General features: G+C 38.6%; 1 protein-coding gene across 4 annotated transcripts in view; it reads left to right on the forward strand.

Moving 5' to 3' along the window:
• Window positions 1-18,915, forward strand: part of ESRRG (estrogen related receptor gamma) — a 390,646-nt gene that overhangs the window by 253,959 nt on the left and 117,772 nt on the right. For all 4 annotated transcript variants that reach the window (XM_086743706.1, XM_086743707.1, XM_086743708.1 and 1 more), the window contains 2 exons: window positions 4,296-4,711; window positions 17,942-18,058. In XM_086743706.1, coding sequence (XP_086599832.1) covers window positions 4,309-4,711; window positions 17,942-18,058 — 520 coding nt within the window. In that variant the 5' untranslated portion in view covers window positions 4,296-4,308. The remainder of the gene's footprint in view (window positions 1-4,295; window positions 4,712-17,941; window positions 18,059-18,915) is intronic.

The raw sequence follows: 18,915 nt of genomic DNA on the forward strand, positions 1-18,915 counted from the left end.
TCTGTAATAAAGGTGCTCGCTCTAAGTACTGTGACTAATTATTACTCTCACTGAAACCACCAGCACAGCTCTGAAGTAGCGAATGATGCTGTAAGCAGAGCTTTACCTACTTGAAAAGCAAGCATGGAATGTCTTAGTGGATTATGAAGTGTTGACGTGTTGTTTTGACTTCATTTTTAAGTATTAGTAATAAGGGAGATGAAGGAAAAGTAACTTTCTGAACCAGCTGCATGTATGGATGGAATATAAAGAGCTCCATGTGGCTTGAATGGGAAGGCTTGCTTTTGTAAGGCTACATACTTTAATCAGATGCATTTAATTTTTGCACTCCACTTGTGTATTGATACTGATTTAGCCAATGTCAGCACTGTCAATATCATTAGTAATGTGGCAGGTAGATGGAAATATGAATGTGATTGCATTAATAAATTCTTAATATATTCAACCTTTCATAAGCACATGGCATTAAAATTTATTCACTATTGTTTAGAACCGTTTTAAAGCAGGATTGTTTAGCACCATTTTAAAGCAGGAGTTGCATTTTGAAGTGCTCTGTCATTGTAGCTTTCTGCCAGCAGTGACTGGCTTCAGGTCTTACTTAAATGAAGGAGTTGAAAAGTAAATTTAGTAGAAACGTGAAGAGTCCCACTACGTATTGCATATTACTGGAGGCTTGCAGCACTGTGTGTAGTTTCACTTGTATATGGGCATGGAAATACTTCTAGAGCCAATTAGTTATTTTCCTATAGTTACTGAAAGGAAAGTTTACCCAAGAGCTACCAGTTATTTGAAAACTTACCTGAGAACAGCCCACCACAAATGGAGCTGCCATTTATTTGACTTAAAATCTAGTAAAGAAAAAAAACAACCCCACCAAGGCTTTAAAATAAATACTGTACGTTTTTATATGACACGTTATTTCTATTCATAAATCTTAACTAAATTTAGATTTTTGTTAATCCAATGTGACCTGAAAATTTTGCATTAACAGCACAATGTGGAATTGGGCTTATTCTCTTTGAATGCAGATAAAGCCATCATCTTGAAAATAGCTCTTTCTGACAAAAAGGTGTTCTTTTGAAATAAAGTCTTATTCACTACATTCCTCTTAGAGTTAATGTGAATTTTAGTGCCTCTAATTTTAGATTGAAGTGAGGTCTAGAATAAAACCCACCAGCTGACAATTGAATTTATAGATAGTTGTGAATATTTCAGGCTTGAATAATAGAGCTGTAGAATTTCAGACACAGAGAGGAAGAGAGAATTAAGCTCTAACTGTAGTTTTAGACTATAATGCAATGGTGTCTAGGAATTCTTCAGTGTAACGAGCTAAGTAGTAATTAGAAGGGAACTGAGGGAGGGATTTTACAGAGATCTAGCTTAGGCATTATTCCAAATGTTCAGCATGATAATTTCATGGTGGTCCCACCTGCCATTCATATAAGATGGCTCCTGAATTACTTTTGGTCAGATGTGGTACAGTAACGGAGGAGTGAAAGCAGTAGGTGTCTGTTGCCCACCCACAGCTAGCACCCAGCCTTGTCTCTGGTTCACCTTCTTTGGAGGATTGAGAAAGTTTTTGTTCTCAGGGTCAGGCACTGTTGTTTTCACTTTTCACTGGAATGGTTAATGTTCTAACTGCATTCGCGCTTTGCCAGCATGCGCCAGTCCAGTCTGTACTGTTAGAGCTGCTTTTGGCTACAGCTTAATCTTGTTTAGTACCGGAAACTGCTACTTTAGAAGCATCATCAGACTGGCTTTAGCGTAAACAACACTGGTGATCAGATTTTAATGCTTGTAGAACTGAGATTATATTTTGGTTCTGACTGCTTGGAGTAGGAGATAGCCACTTTTGCACTGGCCGGAACAACATGCATTTGGACAACTAATTAATTGCAAGTGTTTTTTTCTGGGAAGGAAAGGGTGACATTCGAGCTCATTACTGCACAAATTAGAAAAAAAAGTCATCAGTGAGAGTCTTGAACAAGAATGTGCCATCAAGCTGGTTATGACAGACTGTAGGCAGTGACTCCTGTTGCTGTGTTTTGAGACTTCTTTATACGTGGAGTCTCAGCAGAAGGCAGGTGAAAAGAAGCCCAAAGTACCGGTTTAGTCAATAAAAGGACCTTACTGTATAGAAAAATAATGTAAAAAATAAGTTGGTAGAATGTGAAAGTTAATTGATATTTTTAATCATTGCTGTATAAAACTCAGTGTCAAAGAAAGATGAGAGAGAGACACCATGTTTTAATACCCTAATAACTTCTAACTCTGGTCTAAGATCGTAATGTATGCGAGAGCAGTCCAGTAATTATAAGGTAGCAAGTGGAGTGGTGGTGTAAGTGCTCTAAATTAAAAGGAATTTGCAGAGCTGCTGTAAGTCAGTGCCGACCTGCTTTCTTTCAAACGTTGACTTGAGAAAAGTGCTTAGCCCAGAGTGCAAGTAGAGAGACAAGAGAGAGCTATCTATTAATTACAGCACTCATTAACAGTGACGACTACAAGGCAGCAGATACAGAAGAAAAGGCACACGCTAGTGCAGGCTGGCAAGGGGATTTCCCCCCCTCCAGTTCTTGAGGAAAGGACAACACAAGCAGGTGGTCCAGCGTAATAGGATACTTTTGCAGCTTTAACCTTCCCATTTCCTTGGTTTATTTGCTGACAGCAGATAGCTTGCTCCTTCCACCTCCCCAAATAAGTACTGGTTGTAAGTATGGAGGGTAACATTTCCAAATTCACGTGTTGGTTTTTTTTCGGTAGAATTTTACAGTAAAAATCAAAATAATTGAGAAGTCTTACATAAATTCTATGGGCACTGAATTTATGGTAAATCTCAACCTAAGCAGATATTTTAATGAAGGGTCAGGCTTTGATTTTGCTTACCTTCATTGGAAAGGAAGCCAGCTCTCTGGATTCATCTCTATTTTCCATTGGTGAATTTGAGTCCAGATCTTGAAGTAGAAAGATTTTTTTATTATTATTATTAATTTTTTTTAATACAAAAAGGTGAAAAAGTGAAGACAAGATCTCAAAAATGACTTTAGAAAGCTAAGTCAGTCAAATAGTCTGGACTTATGCGTTTGCTTTGAAAACATGAATCTGTAGCTCCAGGTGAGTGGCCTTATGGGGTAGTTCCTTTTCTGCTGAAAATATTTCTAGAGAAATGCTCATAACTGTCATCTGTACTTTGTCAGCTTCTGAGAGTACTGTTAGAAAAATGCTGGGTAGGCCATTTTCTACTGTGGTCTCAATCACAGCTGTAGAAAATGAAGATAGTATCTGATTCAGAGCTTTCTAATTGTTATTTCTGTCCCTTGTTCTTCCTAAAATATGTTTAAAAATAATAAAAAACTTGGGATTTTTTTTTTCCTGTAGAAAGCACTAATTTGTCCGATCGAATGTTATATGGTTTTCTTTCAGATGCTTAATTCTGAAAATGTGAGAACTGAGAAGTAAGATAGAATCGCACCTTCTGAAAGACAAAACTTCCATCTAAAATTTCCTCTAATATATATTTTTTTTTAATCTGAGAATGGAACACATAAAATGTCAGATTCTATAGAACTGCAGATATATGGGATAGTGGCATAGTTATTACTGGTTAGTCTGAGGTTAATGGCTAGAAAGTAATTGCAGCCAGAGCTGATGAATCATTTCACTTAGATTTTGTGAAAATGGAGTCCAGCCTTAATTATTTGTTAGAGTTCCCAGTTGATGTGCTACTCCGTTACTAAATAGCTGTATCTATAATAAAGCAATGTTAATAGAGGAAAAAAAAGTCTGTGGGAGACTTGCTCTTCAATTCTCAGATTAGATCAATAGATGATGGATATGTGTTTTAGTCAGGTGTCTTGACAAATATTAATTACAGAGCAGAACATTTATGTGATCAAACTTGGAAATATTTGTTCCTGATCATGATGGAATTCACAGAAAAGAAATACCAGTGGGAAAAGGAAGACATTTAATAGCCAAGTTATCTAATAGTATTTAAAAAAATTTTTTTACTTACTAGATGACAAGTTCAGAATTTAGAGTTGATGTGAAGTTGACACATAGCCTAGAGGGCAGGTGGAGGGGACAACAGATGGATTTGGTCTCTTTAAAGTTTTTGTTTACTGCCTGTCTGGAGCTTTGACAAAGCTCTGTCATGCCCTTATGCTGATTACCTTCATGTAGAACAAGAGGTATTGACTAATGAATGAATGATGTGCAGTCCCTAACCCTTCCAGAGCAGCCTTAAAGAGCACTGTCTTTAATACACAGATTCTTCTTTCTCTCTCTCCCCACTACAGGCTTCTCTGCAGAATGTCAAGCAAAGATCGACACATTGATTCTAGCTGTTCGTCGTACATCAAGACGGAACCGTCGAGCCCTGCCTCTCTGACGGACAGCATCAACCACCACAGCCCCGGTGGCTCCTCAGACGCCAGCGGGAGCTACAGTTCCACCATGAATGGGCATCAGAATGGGCTGGACTCACCTCCTCTCTACCCTTCAGCCACAGGGCTTGCGGGCAACGGGCCTGTCAGGAAACGGTATGATGACTGCTCCAGTACCATCGCTGAAGATTCACAGACCAAGTGTGAATATATGCTGAACTCGATGCCTAAAAGACTGTGTTTGGTGTGTGGTGACATTGCATCAGGGTACCACTATGGAGTGGCTTCCTGCGAGGCCTGCAAGGCTTTCTTCAAGAGGACAATTCAAGGTTGGTTATTCTTTAAACTTCCTTTCTTTCTTTTGCTCAAAGTGAAAGAGTACAATCCTTGACTAAATCCTGTTAGGACTTCAGACTGTACCTTTTCATTCTTTGTAGTGTTTGGTCCTACAGATGTTAGTAATGAAAAACCCCTTTGGGCTTCTTTGGGAGTTCTGCCTGTCACGTTAAGGCCACTGCCACATTTATTTTGATTATGAAAAATAGAAAAACACTGGAGCTATCCAGTGCATGTTCAGATCTGTTTTCTGAATGAGTTTCTCATGGATTCCCATAAACTATTGTTGCGAATGTTCTGGTTTTGTTTAGTGAGGAGGGGCCTAAGGTGGCAGCTTCTGTAGGAAACTGCTAAAAGTTGCTCCCCTTTGTTCAGTGGACTCGGCCGGGCCTAGGGTGGACCTGCTGCTGGCCAAGGCCGAGCCGATTGGTAGCAGAATGTCCCGTGATAACGCCTCTGCGATAACGTATTTAAGAAGGGGAAAACAGGAAAAAAAAAAGGGGAGAAGATGTGAAGCAGCTGAGTGAGGGCAGAGAGGGGGAGGCGCGATCCTTCTGGGCCTTGCAGGCCTCACCCTCTGGCCTCCCGCCGGGCAGCCAACTGGGCCCAACTCGGCCCGGCCTGGCTGCAAGAAGTGGAGAGGAAATGAGAAGTGAATGAGATGTAAAAAGAATCCTGAGAGGCGTGTGCCAGCCTGTTGTGAGGAATGGCTGCAGATGCCAAGGTGAGTGAAGAAGGAGGGGGAGGAGTAATGCAGCTCCCAGCCAAGATTCCCCTGAAGCCTGTGGTGATGACTGTGGTGGAGCAGGTTGTCCCCCTGCAGCCCATGGAGGTCCACAGAGGAGCAGAGATCCATCTGCAGCCCATGGAGGACCCCACGCCAGAGCAGGTGGAGGCCTGAAGGCGGCTGTGGCCTGTGGAGGGCCCGCTGGGGCAGCTGTTCTGTAGGGACTGCACCCTGTGGAAGAGATGACCCACGCCGGAGCAGTTTCACAAAGGACTGTGGCCCGTGGGAGAGACCCCACACTGGAGCAGAGGAGGAATGCGAGGAGTTCTTCCCCCGATGACAAAGTAGCGGCGTAAAACAACGCGTGATGTACTGACCGCGACCCCCTTTCCCTCTTCCCGCCTGTGCCACTTGGAGAGGGGAAGGTAGAGATAATGTTAAGCCCGAGAAGAGGGAGGGGTCGGGGGAGGTTATCTTGTTCCCTGTCTCATTCTCCTGCTAATTTTAGAAATAAATGACTAGTTTTCCCCAAGTCGAGTCTGTTTTGCCCGTGATAGTAACTTCAAGGATTTCTCCCCGTCCTTATGTCAAACCTTGAGCCGTTTTTCCTTATATCATCTCCCCCTATTCTCTTGGAGGGTGGGGGTAGTGAGAGAGAGACTGCGTAGTCTGGTCCCGATCGGGGCTGAACTACCACAGTAAAGAAAACAGATTATGTTCTGAAGGTTGTCATGGATGCCTCTTGAACACACTGTGTGGCTGGCACACAGGGATCATGCTTGCACTTTACTCCTAGTTACACCACTACCATTGTTAAATTGTTACAGAAATCCAGTTTATTTTGGTTAAAGCACCAGTGCATTTAAAATTGGAACAAAATGCAGTGGTGCAGTGCTTTGTGCGTATCAATGTATTAATAACTGGACTTTCACCCATATGGTATACAGTGGCCTTAAACAGGTTCGACAAATATCTATAAGATCACATTCTAAGGAGAGTAAGTTGTCAGCCTTTGGTCTCTGCCCAGTACTTAGTACTAATCTGCTCTTGAATACCTGTTACAAATACATCACATGTTTTGGCATAAATTAGTACGAATGGGATAATTTGCATGACCACTTGTTCTAGCTTCAGAACTGATGGAGACAAAAATAACCTTCTACTTTGATTTAGATATCATCCTTTCAAGTAAAATTGAAGGTGCTTTATTTAAAGAACATGAGGCCAAGCTTGGCCTGTGCAGGAATATAGTGTCACATTAAATTAAATTCAAACTTCAGAGACTAAAATTAGGCTGCTAAGTCCAAATTTAAGCTCCTCAATCAAACCTGCTTGATTTTCATAGAGGTTAAGCACCTGGAATTCTCAGGAAAGACAGTACAATCTGGTGGTATATTTTTCTTTTTAAAAATGAGTTATGATAAGGAGTATAAAGTTAGTTTCAGTTTGTAATTTCACATAACCCCAAATGTGAAACATTTGGTCAAGATTTGTTAATATAGTACTTCCATATTTAATGTAAAATTAATAAGGAAGAATAACTAATGTCATTTTAATTTATCCATTGCTGAGGCAACGGCCGTTTTATTCTCCTCTCATCCATTTTACTACTGGGGGATTTAGGCCACCAGTGTGAAGTACCCATTTTAGGATGGCTATATAGCCACTGAAAGGAAACATTAGACTTCAGTTGTTTGCAAACAGTAAACAAACATACCTGTCAAGATTCCTAATGGCATGGGTTTATATGTAAAATGAGTGCATATGTAGAAACAGTATGCTAATTTAAACTCTTTGTTTTGAAAAAAATTGAAAAAAGAGATACATTCTTTCATTTGACCTTCAAGAACGTTTTCAGAAAAGCTCAAAAAAATTATTATACTGAAGCAATTTATACTTTGTTTGCTAAACTTCAAGCACCAACTTCAACTAGCAACTGTGTTTTTATAAAAGCTATTTAATAGCTATGTAATAGCTGTCCTACAGAACTGAGTTGATGCACAATTGTTTTAGTTGTATTTTGAGCATGAAAAAATGCCACAGAAACGTTAACTGATTAAGGTATTGACTTTTGGCAGTAATAGGTAGCCTGCAATTGTACACCACACCACAGACAGCAAGTTTCTGGGAATGGAAGCACAAGACAGGGACGTCATTCTCCAGATTAGCAACCTTGCCTTGGCCGTGCAGCTCAAGTTAGAACTGGCAGCTGTGCAAAAAATCTCAGTATGGTTAGAGCACTAGCTGCATCAGCAGGTGACAGTGCTGTGAAGACAAAAAAAAAGTATGCAGTAAGGCAAAACCAACCATCAAATGGAAAAGTAATAATGAAGGAACTAAGAATAGGAAGTAACCATCGTACTGTCATAGCAGCATCTTCAGTAATGGTGCTGACTAGACTGACACAACCACTAAGAGTTTTCAGATACCATCTGAAATAATGGAAGCTACTTACTTTGGTGAATCAAACCATGGAATTTGGTAGGTGACAAGAAGTGTATAAGAAAAATGTACCCTCATATTTTAATGGGCAAATTCTACCTTTAAGCTTGCATGAAGAATAATTCCCCTGAGGTTTTTTTTTTCTCTAAATGATAGAGTTCAGTCGCACTGTTCCTAGAGGTTGTTCTTCCCTGTACCATTTCACTTCCGGGTTCATATCACATTCTTTCTCTGCTTGTTATTAAAATAAATTGATCGCTGCATAACTGCAAATAAGAAAACAGGAAAACAGAAATAACCCAAGAAATTTATAAATACAGAATAGTAAACCAGGCTACCTGAAAAGGCAAATTTTGTAACTGTGCATATGAGAGGATAACATATCTTGGCTCAAATAATTGCTTATTTTAAATGTTAATAATTTAATTGTGATGGGTACTTAATTATAGATTCAGTGAAAAAGAACGTTTGACTTCTCAAGCCTTTCTTGTTTATTATTCATCAGTTACTAAATTAGCTCAGATATGTAGAACCTAAGTGCTACTCCTGTTGAAGTCATGCTCCAAACTGCCCCAACTTCAGTGAGAGCAAGGCTGAGCTGATGAAGTGAGATTATGAAGCACCTCTTGTGTTCACGTCAGGCCTGATGTCCTTTCCACTAAGTCAATGGGAGTCTTTCCATTCTTTCCATTGCAAAGGAGTCTTTTGAAATCTCAGTAGGTGAAAGCCACAGGCAGCTGTTCAGAGAGCCAGCACAGTGTCTGTACACCACCACCATCTTACATAAGACAGAAGTGCAGTGCATCACAGGATACCTAGTAGCCCTTACACATGGCGAATTTCACTCTGATGTAGACTATACACCTGTTTTTAGGGGTAACGGAGATTATCATTGCCTTTCAGATGACAGCAGTTTAGTCTAAAAAAACGTCTGTTCCTGGCTGACTGATTTCTCCTCCTCTTCCTGCCTCTTGCAATCCCTGCTAAAAAAGTAAAGAAATTAAATGAACCCCGTCTTGAATTATAAGAAAGAGTAAATTTTTCTTTTTTGAATATATATTTTTAACATAGCACAGAAATATGTTTGGGGCTGTTTTAGAGACCACATGGATTATGATAAAAATCAGTAATATTAGAAAAAAATTATAAACAAGAAATTACCTGGCTAGAAACTCAAAATAAAACCCATCAAAAAACCATCTTAATATGTAAAATCAGAGTCATCTTAGGTCATAGTAGAATCTAATGATGTTCTACCCCGTTTTGTGGTGTATATAAGGAATGGGAGAACTGGATGTTCTCTCTGCTCAGCCTAGTACTCACTCAGCAGCAGCTCTCAGTTTGCTTCTGGGATAATTTACGTGGTGGATGATTGCGAATGTCTTGCAGAAACACAACCACAGCCAAATCTCCCCAAAATTGGCTTAACATCAGGGATAGCAGAAAATAGCAATGTCTAAAAATAGCTACAGGTCCATTGATTTCTAGGGTCTCTCCACAGTTTTTGCTGTGCACTGTATTATCTTGAAAACTCCAAGCTTTCATTAAAAGAAAGAGAGAAAAAAAGAAAATTCAGTTGTCAGCTGGGTGCAAAGTCTTTTGTTCAGCACAGAGGTCTTGTACTTGCTAGATATTTTGTAGTGCGTATTTAGTGTAAATACATTTCTCATACTTTTTATTTGCTCAGTTATCATAAAGACTAGTAAATACACATTTTGCATTAATAGTATGTAATTACTCAGTGCCTGTAACTTAAACATTTCTGCAAGTAGATTGAAATGGTATTCTTGCTTTCAGTAGAAGGATGATAGTGATTACAGATTGAAAGACAGTGTGCTATTTTGTTTTATTTGAACCTTCAACTCTCTAAAATAATTGCCTTCATGTAGACAACTTTCTTCCTCCCTCCTTCCAAATCATCAGGACTGTTTGGCTCTTTAAACTACCATGAAAAGGCAATGTGAAAATCCTGGGTATTGATAAGTTGCTTTCCTGGTGTAAGGCTTGTTGCAAAAGTGTCAGAGCTTATTTATTATTTCCTTGGACAGTGTTTGAATGTTCCCCACAAAAGCTAAAATATTTTGCATTTGATAGTCCTTGTAGTTCTTGGGCTTTGTTTTTTTTGTTTATATGTTTATTTTTAAAGGAAGAACTGTTGGATAAACATTGAGACAGCAATCTTCATATGCAGGGTGAGTAAAGCAAGAGGTAATAAGAAGCCCTGCAATCGTACCCTCACTGTCTCATTTAAGAGCTCTGTCCCTGAGGGTTGTTACCTGTCCATGTCTCCTAACACAAACAAGAAATATTCCATCCTGGGAATACTGTTGTCTTTTTGGTCATTACGTGAAGTAGACCAAGTCTGCCATCTCGTTTTATGCTGATCACCTAAGAGCCTTCAGCTCTACAGTTCTGCAGTAATGTAGTTCCTATGGTCTTCAAAGCCTGCCCAAACAAGGAGCTAGATTAAACTACTTTGTACTTCGTTCACCTTTTTGGTTACTGAAAGTTGGTTTTAATCCCTTTAGTGTTTAGGATTTTCAACCCTCTTTAGAGTGTTTACCCATTACTGAGCCAAGTTGAGCTGTAAATGTACAAACACTTGACAGTAAATATTTTTTTTTTTTTTTTTTTTTTTTTTTAGTGAGGAAGTTTTAATCAGGAAAGTTAGAACTAACAATGTAAATTCAGATAAGGTGGCATTTAAAATGGACAATGTAAAGTTTGATTTGAAGTTGCACATGACCAAAGTGGCTTTCAAAGGTTAATTTGCATTTCTCAAAGCGGACTCCTCTAATACTGCATATCATTTTTGTGGAGGAAATGAAAGCAAATTAAGTAAGATTTTATGGCTTTTCAGGATCCTTACTGGTACCTAAGATTACAGGTTTTTTTTATAGAAAGATAGGGTGGAGGCTTGCATCTTGGGGCAATAATCTGTGGACCTTGGCTCTGGTGCAAAGATGGCAGCCCTCCAGCGAACCTAATGCTAAATGTCACGTGCATCCATCATTACCTGATTCACATCATTCACCTTCCTTATGTAAGTGAAAGTCTGTGCATCAGCATTTCTTTCAAAGAATATTTTTGGCAAGCAATGATAGATATCTTCACTTTTCCCCTGAATTCCGTGCCTATGGGCCAACCAAACTAGTGAGCAAGTATTTTTAATTCCTTACAACATGTCTTTTAATCCTGTCATAATGGCACTGTGTAACTATGGCAGCAAAACAAGATGAGACAATAAAATATAAACATGCTGAAATCTGAGAACCAGAAAGAACTTTAAAAGTATACAGATGGTTCCATCCTTTATCTCTGCTTTTCTTACAGCCTTGTAAATTATATGCTGCATTTATATGTTAGGGAATAAGTATGAGCATCCTGATTTGTGCATGGCTGTTTCGAACCCATCAGACATACTCAGAAAGAGATGTGGTTTACAGATAATACTGATACAGTGGTATGTATCAATGCCATTATAATTATGTCTGGATCTCTATTTTTTATAAACACCTCTGAAAGCTTCCAGCCCACTTACGAAGCTCTGTCTACTTTGAAACTAGAGACATGTGAAGTCTCAGCTAGCAAGTGATTTATTTTAATGTTTCTATAACTTTTTAAATTACTTTTTTTTTTTACAGTTGTGAAAGTAATTTAGTTTGCAGCTTTACAGACTGAGATGTTCTGTGTGCTTATAAACAAACAATAACAATTTTGCATGCTACCTTGGGTAGAATGTATCAAAATCAACTTAGATAAAATACTAGTAGGGATAAAGCGTAGATGGTTCAGTCTTTCTGACTTGGATAACTCTTCAGTGACTCCCAGGCAGCAGGGGATCAGTTCTATTTGTGTCTTCAAAGTGTTGATTCTCTCTTAAGGTAATGTAAATGCCCTTCATTTCTGTTGAAGATAAAGAAGTTGACTCCAGTGGGACTCAAAGGTAGTTGGGCCCTTACAGGTGTCATTCAACACCCCCTAATATCACCCTCAAATTCAAAGTTGTGGTGATTTTTATGATGCTGGGAACTTATCGACCTAAAGGTAGAGCTTAATGAAAAAATGTCATGCAGTCAGATGAACCAGCATCACCTTTACATTTTTGTGTTAAATCTCCATTCATGTTACTTTCTAGGAATAAAAGAAAAATAAATAATACATTTTAGAAGTTCTAAGTGCATTTTAGTTCTGTAACATAGTACACTGGCTTCTTTTAAGCAGCTCCACATAGAGATTTCCTTTAAAAGTACTTTTAAGCTGGCTGTCCCCCTCTGTCAATACCATCTTACCCTGCAGAGTTATTTAAAAACTGACTGGTTCTCCGGAGTTTCTTGTTGTAACAGAAAAGGCAACACAAGCAACAGACATGGTTCTGCCATCTTAAAATATTTGAGGCATTTGGGAACCGAGTTTTGAACTCTGAGTGTGCAATGTTGTTTCTGAAGTCGTCTGGGTGAGAAATTGTGAATACAGTCACGTTTAGGCTTAATCAGCTCCAGATGACGTGTAGCAGAATTCATAGGTCTGCAATTCGTAGAGCTATCTACAGTATCAGATGAATCCATCTAAGGATTTGTCAGGCAAAACTGGAATCAGATCCAAATCCAACATCATTCCCATCTGACCTAATTTCTGAAACCTTATCGATAGGAGTACTTTTACTTATGAAAATATGTACTCATACATACTCATAAATTCAGTTGCGTTCTGACTGCAAAGTAAGGAACAGAGTGAGTCTGCAAGAACTCAAACTTTAACCTGTGAGAAAATATTTTTACTTTCCTCAGTTCAGCTTTGCTAAGACCTGTAAACATCAAATACATTTTTAAATCCATCTGGGACTGCTCTATCCTTCTTTTCCTATGTTAGCCTGTTGCTTTTTACTTCCAACAGCACCTACTTCTCCTCAGTTTCTCAGGAGCTATTCTATTTGGTTGGATTACATATCAATGTGTGACCTAACATATGTAATTCACTCTCTATGTTGGCCTGCATTCTCCTGTCTCTCTTTGTAAGACTTCTCTTTTATTAATTCCCAGAAGGCCTATGGCTGTAATCCTGGCTACCTTTCATTTTCCAGAGTTTTTATGCATGCCAGTCCACAGACAAGCAGGTGTATTCTTTTGTGTCCATCACCCAGGAAAAGAGAGCATGAAGGTGGTACCCAGGGGAAACCTTGTTGCTGAAAGACTTAAATCCAGTGAGGCAGTAGCCTTTATTAAGAATAGTGAGAACACTTGCTTTTTAAATACAAGTTTTTGAAAAAAGATATTAGGTCACAGAAGCTCATAGAGAAAGTTTAGGAGAAAAATGGAGCATTATTGAATGTAAATAAAGAGATACTGAAATACAGTTTCTTGAGCTGATTATAGCATAAAATTATTGCATTGAAGGAATAATTAATTCCCATCTGGTTTGTGGTTTTGGTTTTTTGTTTGTTTGGTTTTTTTTTTTTTTTTTTTACTCCCGTCTGGACCTTCACTTCCACACAGTAAAAGTTTCACTGTTATGTCTTCAGCATTCTGCCTACTTTTGTATAAGTGACTCATGGATACTCTTTCCAAACACATTTTCACCCTGAATCTCAGTTTTTCTCATGTCTTTTAGTTGTCTGAAGATTTTCTGAGCATATTCCGGTAGCTCATAGCAATCCTCTTACATCTTCAGTGTTATAATATCAAATGTTGCAGTGTGAAAAGGGAAATAAAGCTTTTGCTAAGAATTACTGTCTGCAGCTTCTATTCTTGTCAGTATTTCTGGAAGAGAGACCCTCGTTTCAGCCTGTCCCACAGATTGGAGCTGGTTTCTAGTTTCACACTCTTGAGATCTGTGAGGTTCTAAAGTTGTAACTGTTGATGACAATAACTTCATTTGGGATAAGATGCCAAGGCATAAGGCCCAGTGCTTTCAGTGATCTCTTTGTTATGATTCTCACTCCTTCTTTTCTATTCCCTTGAGTGTTACGGTTGCTTCCATGCAAGAAATGGCCAAAACGGTCTCGAGAATCTTGGTTAAGTCCAGTTGGTTGTGTGGCTCATAAAGCTGTCAAGTAAGGCCCTGTACCATTAAAATTGTACTGTGACTCCGCATCTCATTCGGGTAACCGCCAAACTTCATTGGTGACATGAAAAAAAGGTATCTTGGCCCACTTACTCTTAAGCTGTGTGTAAAGATCTGACAGTCTGAAGCATCTAAAACCAGAGAGCTGGTTAAGCAGCGTTAAGTTTTAGCAGTTCAAGATTAAATGGCATAGTATTTTTAGTGAGTCAGTTGCTCTTGATAGGCACGGTGTGTTAGAAGTATTTTCTTGTCTTTTGGGTGAGATAATAAAATTTAGCAAATTAGTACATAAAAGGAGCTGTTTTTAAATAAATATTCCTCAGGGCATGTGAAGAGAAAAGGGACTCAATCTGGCATAAATCCTGTTATGTTATGACAGCATAGGGCAATATGTTTGGGGACTGAAGATTTGACATATATTTTTTATTTTCAAACGTCATACTAATTTACATTACTCAGCCCTTTAACTGCCAAACTGTAAAAGTCCATTACGATACTGAAAGGAATATACAAATTATCCCCTGGCACTTCAGGCAGGAGTTTTACATATACGCTGTTATTCTATCAGCCAGCTAGCTGCACGATTCTATTAAGGACTAAGTGAGAAAATTATATTGCCTGCAAACTAATTGTACAAAAGACTCTGAAATAAGTAATCAGAGCCCAGTCCTTTTTGAAAACCAGCCAGGAGATATTATAAATTGCTCGATCATTCTTGTCAGCCCGGTTTAAAGAGTCAGAGCTGCCATGTTGATTTTGTTCGCTGTGTAACACAGCTACCTCCTCAGCTGTTGACAGGACTGGGCAAACTCAACTTATGCTCTTACTAGCAGCTCAGTTTCAGCCTCTAGCATCATGCAGTAGACAAGTAAATGGTAGAGCTTCCTTCTGAGTCTTCCTCATTGAAATAAAATACAGATCTGAGCTTCTTGAATGGATGTAGCATACCTATGAAATGATGCAGATTGCCATACGCTTCTTAAAAAAATTTTGATTTCTTTACTTTTAGTGTATAGAAGTAAATAAGAAATTATGAGAGCTCTGTTGACCTGCTACATGCAGTAAATGTAGGTGTTTACCAAAAATATATCCACTAATACTTTGAGTGCTAGGTAAAGCACATTTTGAGTATGATATATATACATTGCAAAAGTCCATGAGGTGGTGGGGTTTTTTTTTGGTTTTTTTTTTTTTTTTTCTTTAAGGAAAGCTCACTGACAGAAATAAAATCTATCTATGGGGATATTTGGTAAAATACTGCATTCGTATCTGAAGTGGTGACAAAATGTTAGTTTCCTTGAACTCTTACTGCAGTCTAACTGTATTCTAAGATGCTGAAACACTTTAGGAAAACCAGCTATGGCCATTGGTACGAGATAGATCTCTGCCACAGCAATAAATCTAGTTACTGTAACTCTCCTGAGTTCATTGGAGGAACTCTTTCCAACATCTTCCAAGTTTGTTTTCTAACATCAAAAATTAAGATTGAACATGTGCTATAAAATACAATTCATTAAAGTAAAGCAGCCTAAATTGATAGAAGATTCTCCCTCTAAGCTAAAGTACTAGAATCTAAGTGCCTAGAATAATAGCTCATTTTAAAATTCTTTAGGTGGCAAGAATTTGCAGGAAAAATAAGTTATGTTGTCTGTGCATAATGTGCTGCATGCTGCATACTCCTGCTGTGTTTCACAGGTTTTTACACAAAACTGAAATGTCAGGGTTTGGATTAGAAGTGTCTACTTAGGGAAATAAGCAATCTTGCATATATTTTTCTGGTTTTGAATACTACTACTTGGTGTCAATATCTGTACCTTTGTCATCTGTGCCTTTGCGCAAGGGCTCTGGCTAGAGCGGAGTGCTCCACTTGCCTTGGTACAGAGCTTGGCTGCTTGAAGTTCTCTGTTGTGATCTTGATCTTGGTTTTGATCAAGATCATTTCTGACCTTGTGCAAAGATATCTTTGATCTTGTGCAAAGCATTTCTGATTCCTTGTTTCTTTTTTTTTTTAAATGGAGATGGCAATACATTTATTACTATAATATGATGAAATTAATTAGATACAATTTGTGAAAGGCTTTGAAAGTCTCCCTATGTAGTGGTTGTGCCTCACTAAGAATGCCTCGTTAGAGTGTGAGAGGATAACGTGAATCTTTTTTTAAGCTTGCCCTTACCATCCTTTCCTACATACCTTCGAGAAGTGTTATTCCTAACTTCACTAATGCATATCAGAAAGAAGTTTTGCAGGAACTGTTGTGCTAAATTTTCCTACTGACTGTATCCTTCAGTTTCTTAAATAGCTTTCTTCTCAGGAGCTCAGGGAGGGGAAAAGGACTAAACTGAAGTTTGGGTTTTGTCAACAATAACCACCAGCATTCAGACATACCAAAAGCTGTTTTACTCACCAGCATTGCTAAGTCAGTTGTGCAGCAATATTCAGGAGGAAGAAAGCCTGCAAAGGCCTGAAAAGGTTGTGCAAAATATGCTGGTTATATTGGCAGAATATACATTGCACTATGCAGACCTCCTTTGTCATAAATACTTAACCAATTTTCAGCAGGTGTAAGTGGTTTAAGTATTACTTCCTGTTGAATTAGCAGTTGCTGACTATTTGAGTCTTTGTGCAATCCTGCAATCCACTAATGTGATATTTAATGAGGAGACATCAGTCTGGAGAAAGGTAGTCAATATAAATCAGTGTTTACAAAGTGTGATTAACTCTGAAATATTTCATCAATGCTGTGGTCCCAGGCAGCCTCTATGCTAATTATTAGAACCTACGCATGTTTCAGGGGACTTTGATGGACCCTGAGTGCAGCAAACATGGAGCAGCAAAATTGCAATTATGCTCGGACTGTCTCTGATGACAATTTATGCATTTGGTGTGATGACCTCTTGCTTCCCAAGAGGGCAATAAACAGAATGCATTTTCATTAAGATACTAATGCACTTAATCACAGTGGGGGAAAGGGTTAGAAAGTAAAGAAATACCTTTAAAGCAAGACGTGACAGGCTGATGGGGAAGATACTTTATTTAAAAGTCAGTTTCCTGGTGTAACTTCAAACTGCTGCAAAGTCTGTCATACTGAATGTAGTCATGGGCAATAGGACACGTGGCTGGGCAGAAGAATAAGCTGAGCTGAGCTGTTTTATGAAAAATGCAGTGGTACTAGGGTGAAAGAGAACAGATATTCTCCTGTTTGGAGTTGGATAATCAAATATGTGATTTTAAAAAATGTAAAGAAAATTACTCATATGTTTGTAACTCATTAATTTTCAAGCATCTGCCCCAGCTTTTGTTACTCTGAGAATTTGGTAGGAATTATGCTATTTCTGATGCCTCTCAGTACAACAACTCTGTCTGAAGTAGAGAGAGAAGAGGAGGTGCCCTGGCTGAGGGATCTGACCTGGCAGCTGTGAACATGCTAGATGTATTGGTAGCAGTGCTGGTGAGCCCTGCCTGGTACACTGCCTGCTGCTGTGGAAGGAGAAAGGTGAAGCTCTGTAATGCCTGTTACAGTTGATTGTGCAATAAAGCACACAGCCTTCTTTTTGTATTCTGGACAAAGAAAGACTGATGAAATTGGTGAAAAAAAAGGAAAACATGAGTGCCTAGGCTAGGAGCTGAAGTATATGGCTTGGTACAGACAATAAATAACAAAATTTCCTTCTCCTACGAGCAGGAGTAACCTGCATGAAGGATTTTGCTAGGCACTGTGGAGCCAGACACAGATTCACGTTAATTATGGTTTAATATACCTTTTTTTTTTTCATATAACTGTCTAGATTTAAAGAAAAAAAAGTCAAAAAGCTCATCTTTTAACTTGGCTTTTCACTTTTCCTGAAAGGTGTGTCCTTTCTGTAGCACTGTTTACTCTTGATACATTCCAAAATTAAACACATCAGTAATTTTATGAGTACTTCGTATATCCGTTGTGTTGGTTAGTGAGTGATTCTGAATACTTCTCTTTTCCTGTACTTTCTGTTACAGGTAACATAGAATACAGCTGCCCAGCCACAAATGAATGTGAAATCACAAAGCGCAGACGCAAGTCCTGCCAAGCCTGCCGCTTCATGAAGTGTCTAAAAGTTGGCATGCTGAAAGAAGGTAAGATTGATCAAGTCAGTATGCATCTCTCTGCAAGCACATGCAGCAGTTGTAGGGCAATCAAGAAAGAAGAGAGATTGGTGAGTGTTCTAATCAGTTATTGTAAAGGCAATTTTCATGTATTCTTACTCTTCCTGACATTCTGTTTCTAAGCTGTGGAATCACGGTGTATCTACGTCTCTGAAGTATTGCTAACTATGTGTAGTACAGCAAAATGTACCCCAGCTTTCATCCTTCAGTAGTTAACTAATAGAATAATCATCAGATTATATCCTCTCATTTTCTTTAATGCTGTAACATCACAAATTCTCAAAGATTTCTTCCCTCCATTCCTTATCCACTGCTAGTCTGTCCCAGTTCTGGCAGAAACATGCACTGCGCATTTTTTTCCCTATTTTTGTTCAGGACAAATGAAAGGGTTACTCTTCAATTAAACAAGTATAAATATTGAGTATATCTACTGAAGTTACTGTAACTGCACTGGAGCAAATAATGGCATACAGAAGAGGAGAATCATATGAGAACTCTTGCCCCTCACTCTAAGTATATACTGAGTGTTTTAATTGATCAGTTACATCTTGAAGATACTGAAAACAGAAAATGTCTCAAACAAACAGTACTATCTCACCTGGAACCTGATTCATCTATGCTACAGAAAGAGGGATTTCCTTAAATCTTGATCGCCTGCTATGCACTCTTGTTACTGTTACTGTATATGCGAAAATACACTTTTGTGTGCATGTACAGTAGACATTATTGCTGTAGTGCACTTTTACCGCCAAGAAAGAATGACAGATGATGTAATGGACTTCTGAGATAGATAAGTTTTTAAAATAAAATCGATATAACGTTTTCTA

The sequence above is a fragment of the Chlamydotis macqueenii genome, chromosome 3, assembly GCF_036417535.1.
Source record: "Chlamydotis macqueenii isolate bChlMac1 chromosome 3, bChlMac1.mat, whole genome shotgun sequence".
In the NCBI taxonomy this organism is placed as follows: Eukaryota; Metazoa; Chordata; class Aves; order Otidiformes; family Otididae; genus Chlamydotis; species Chlamydotis macqueenii.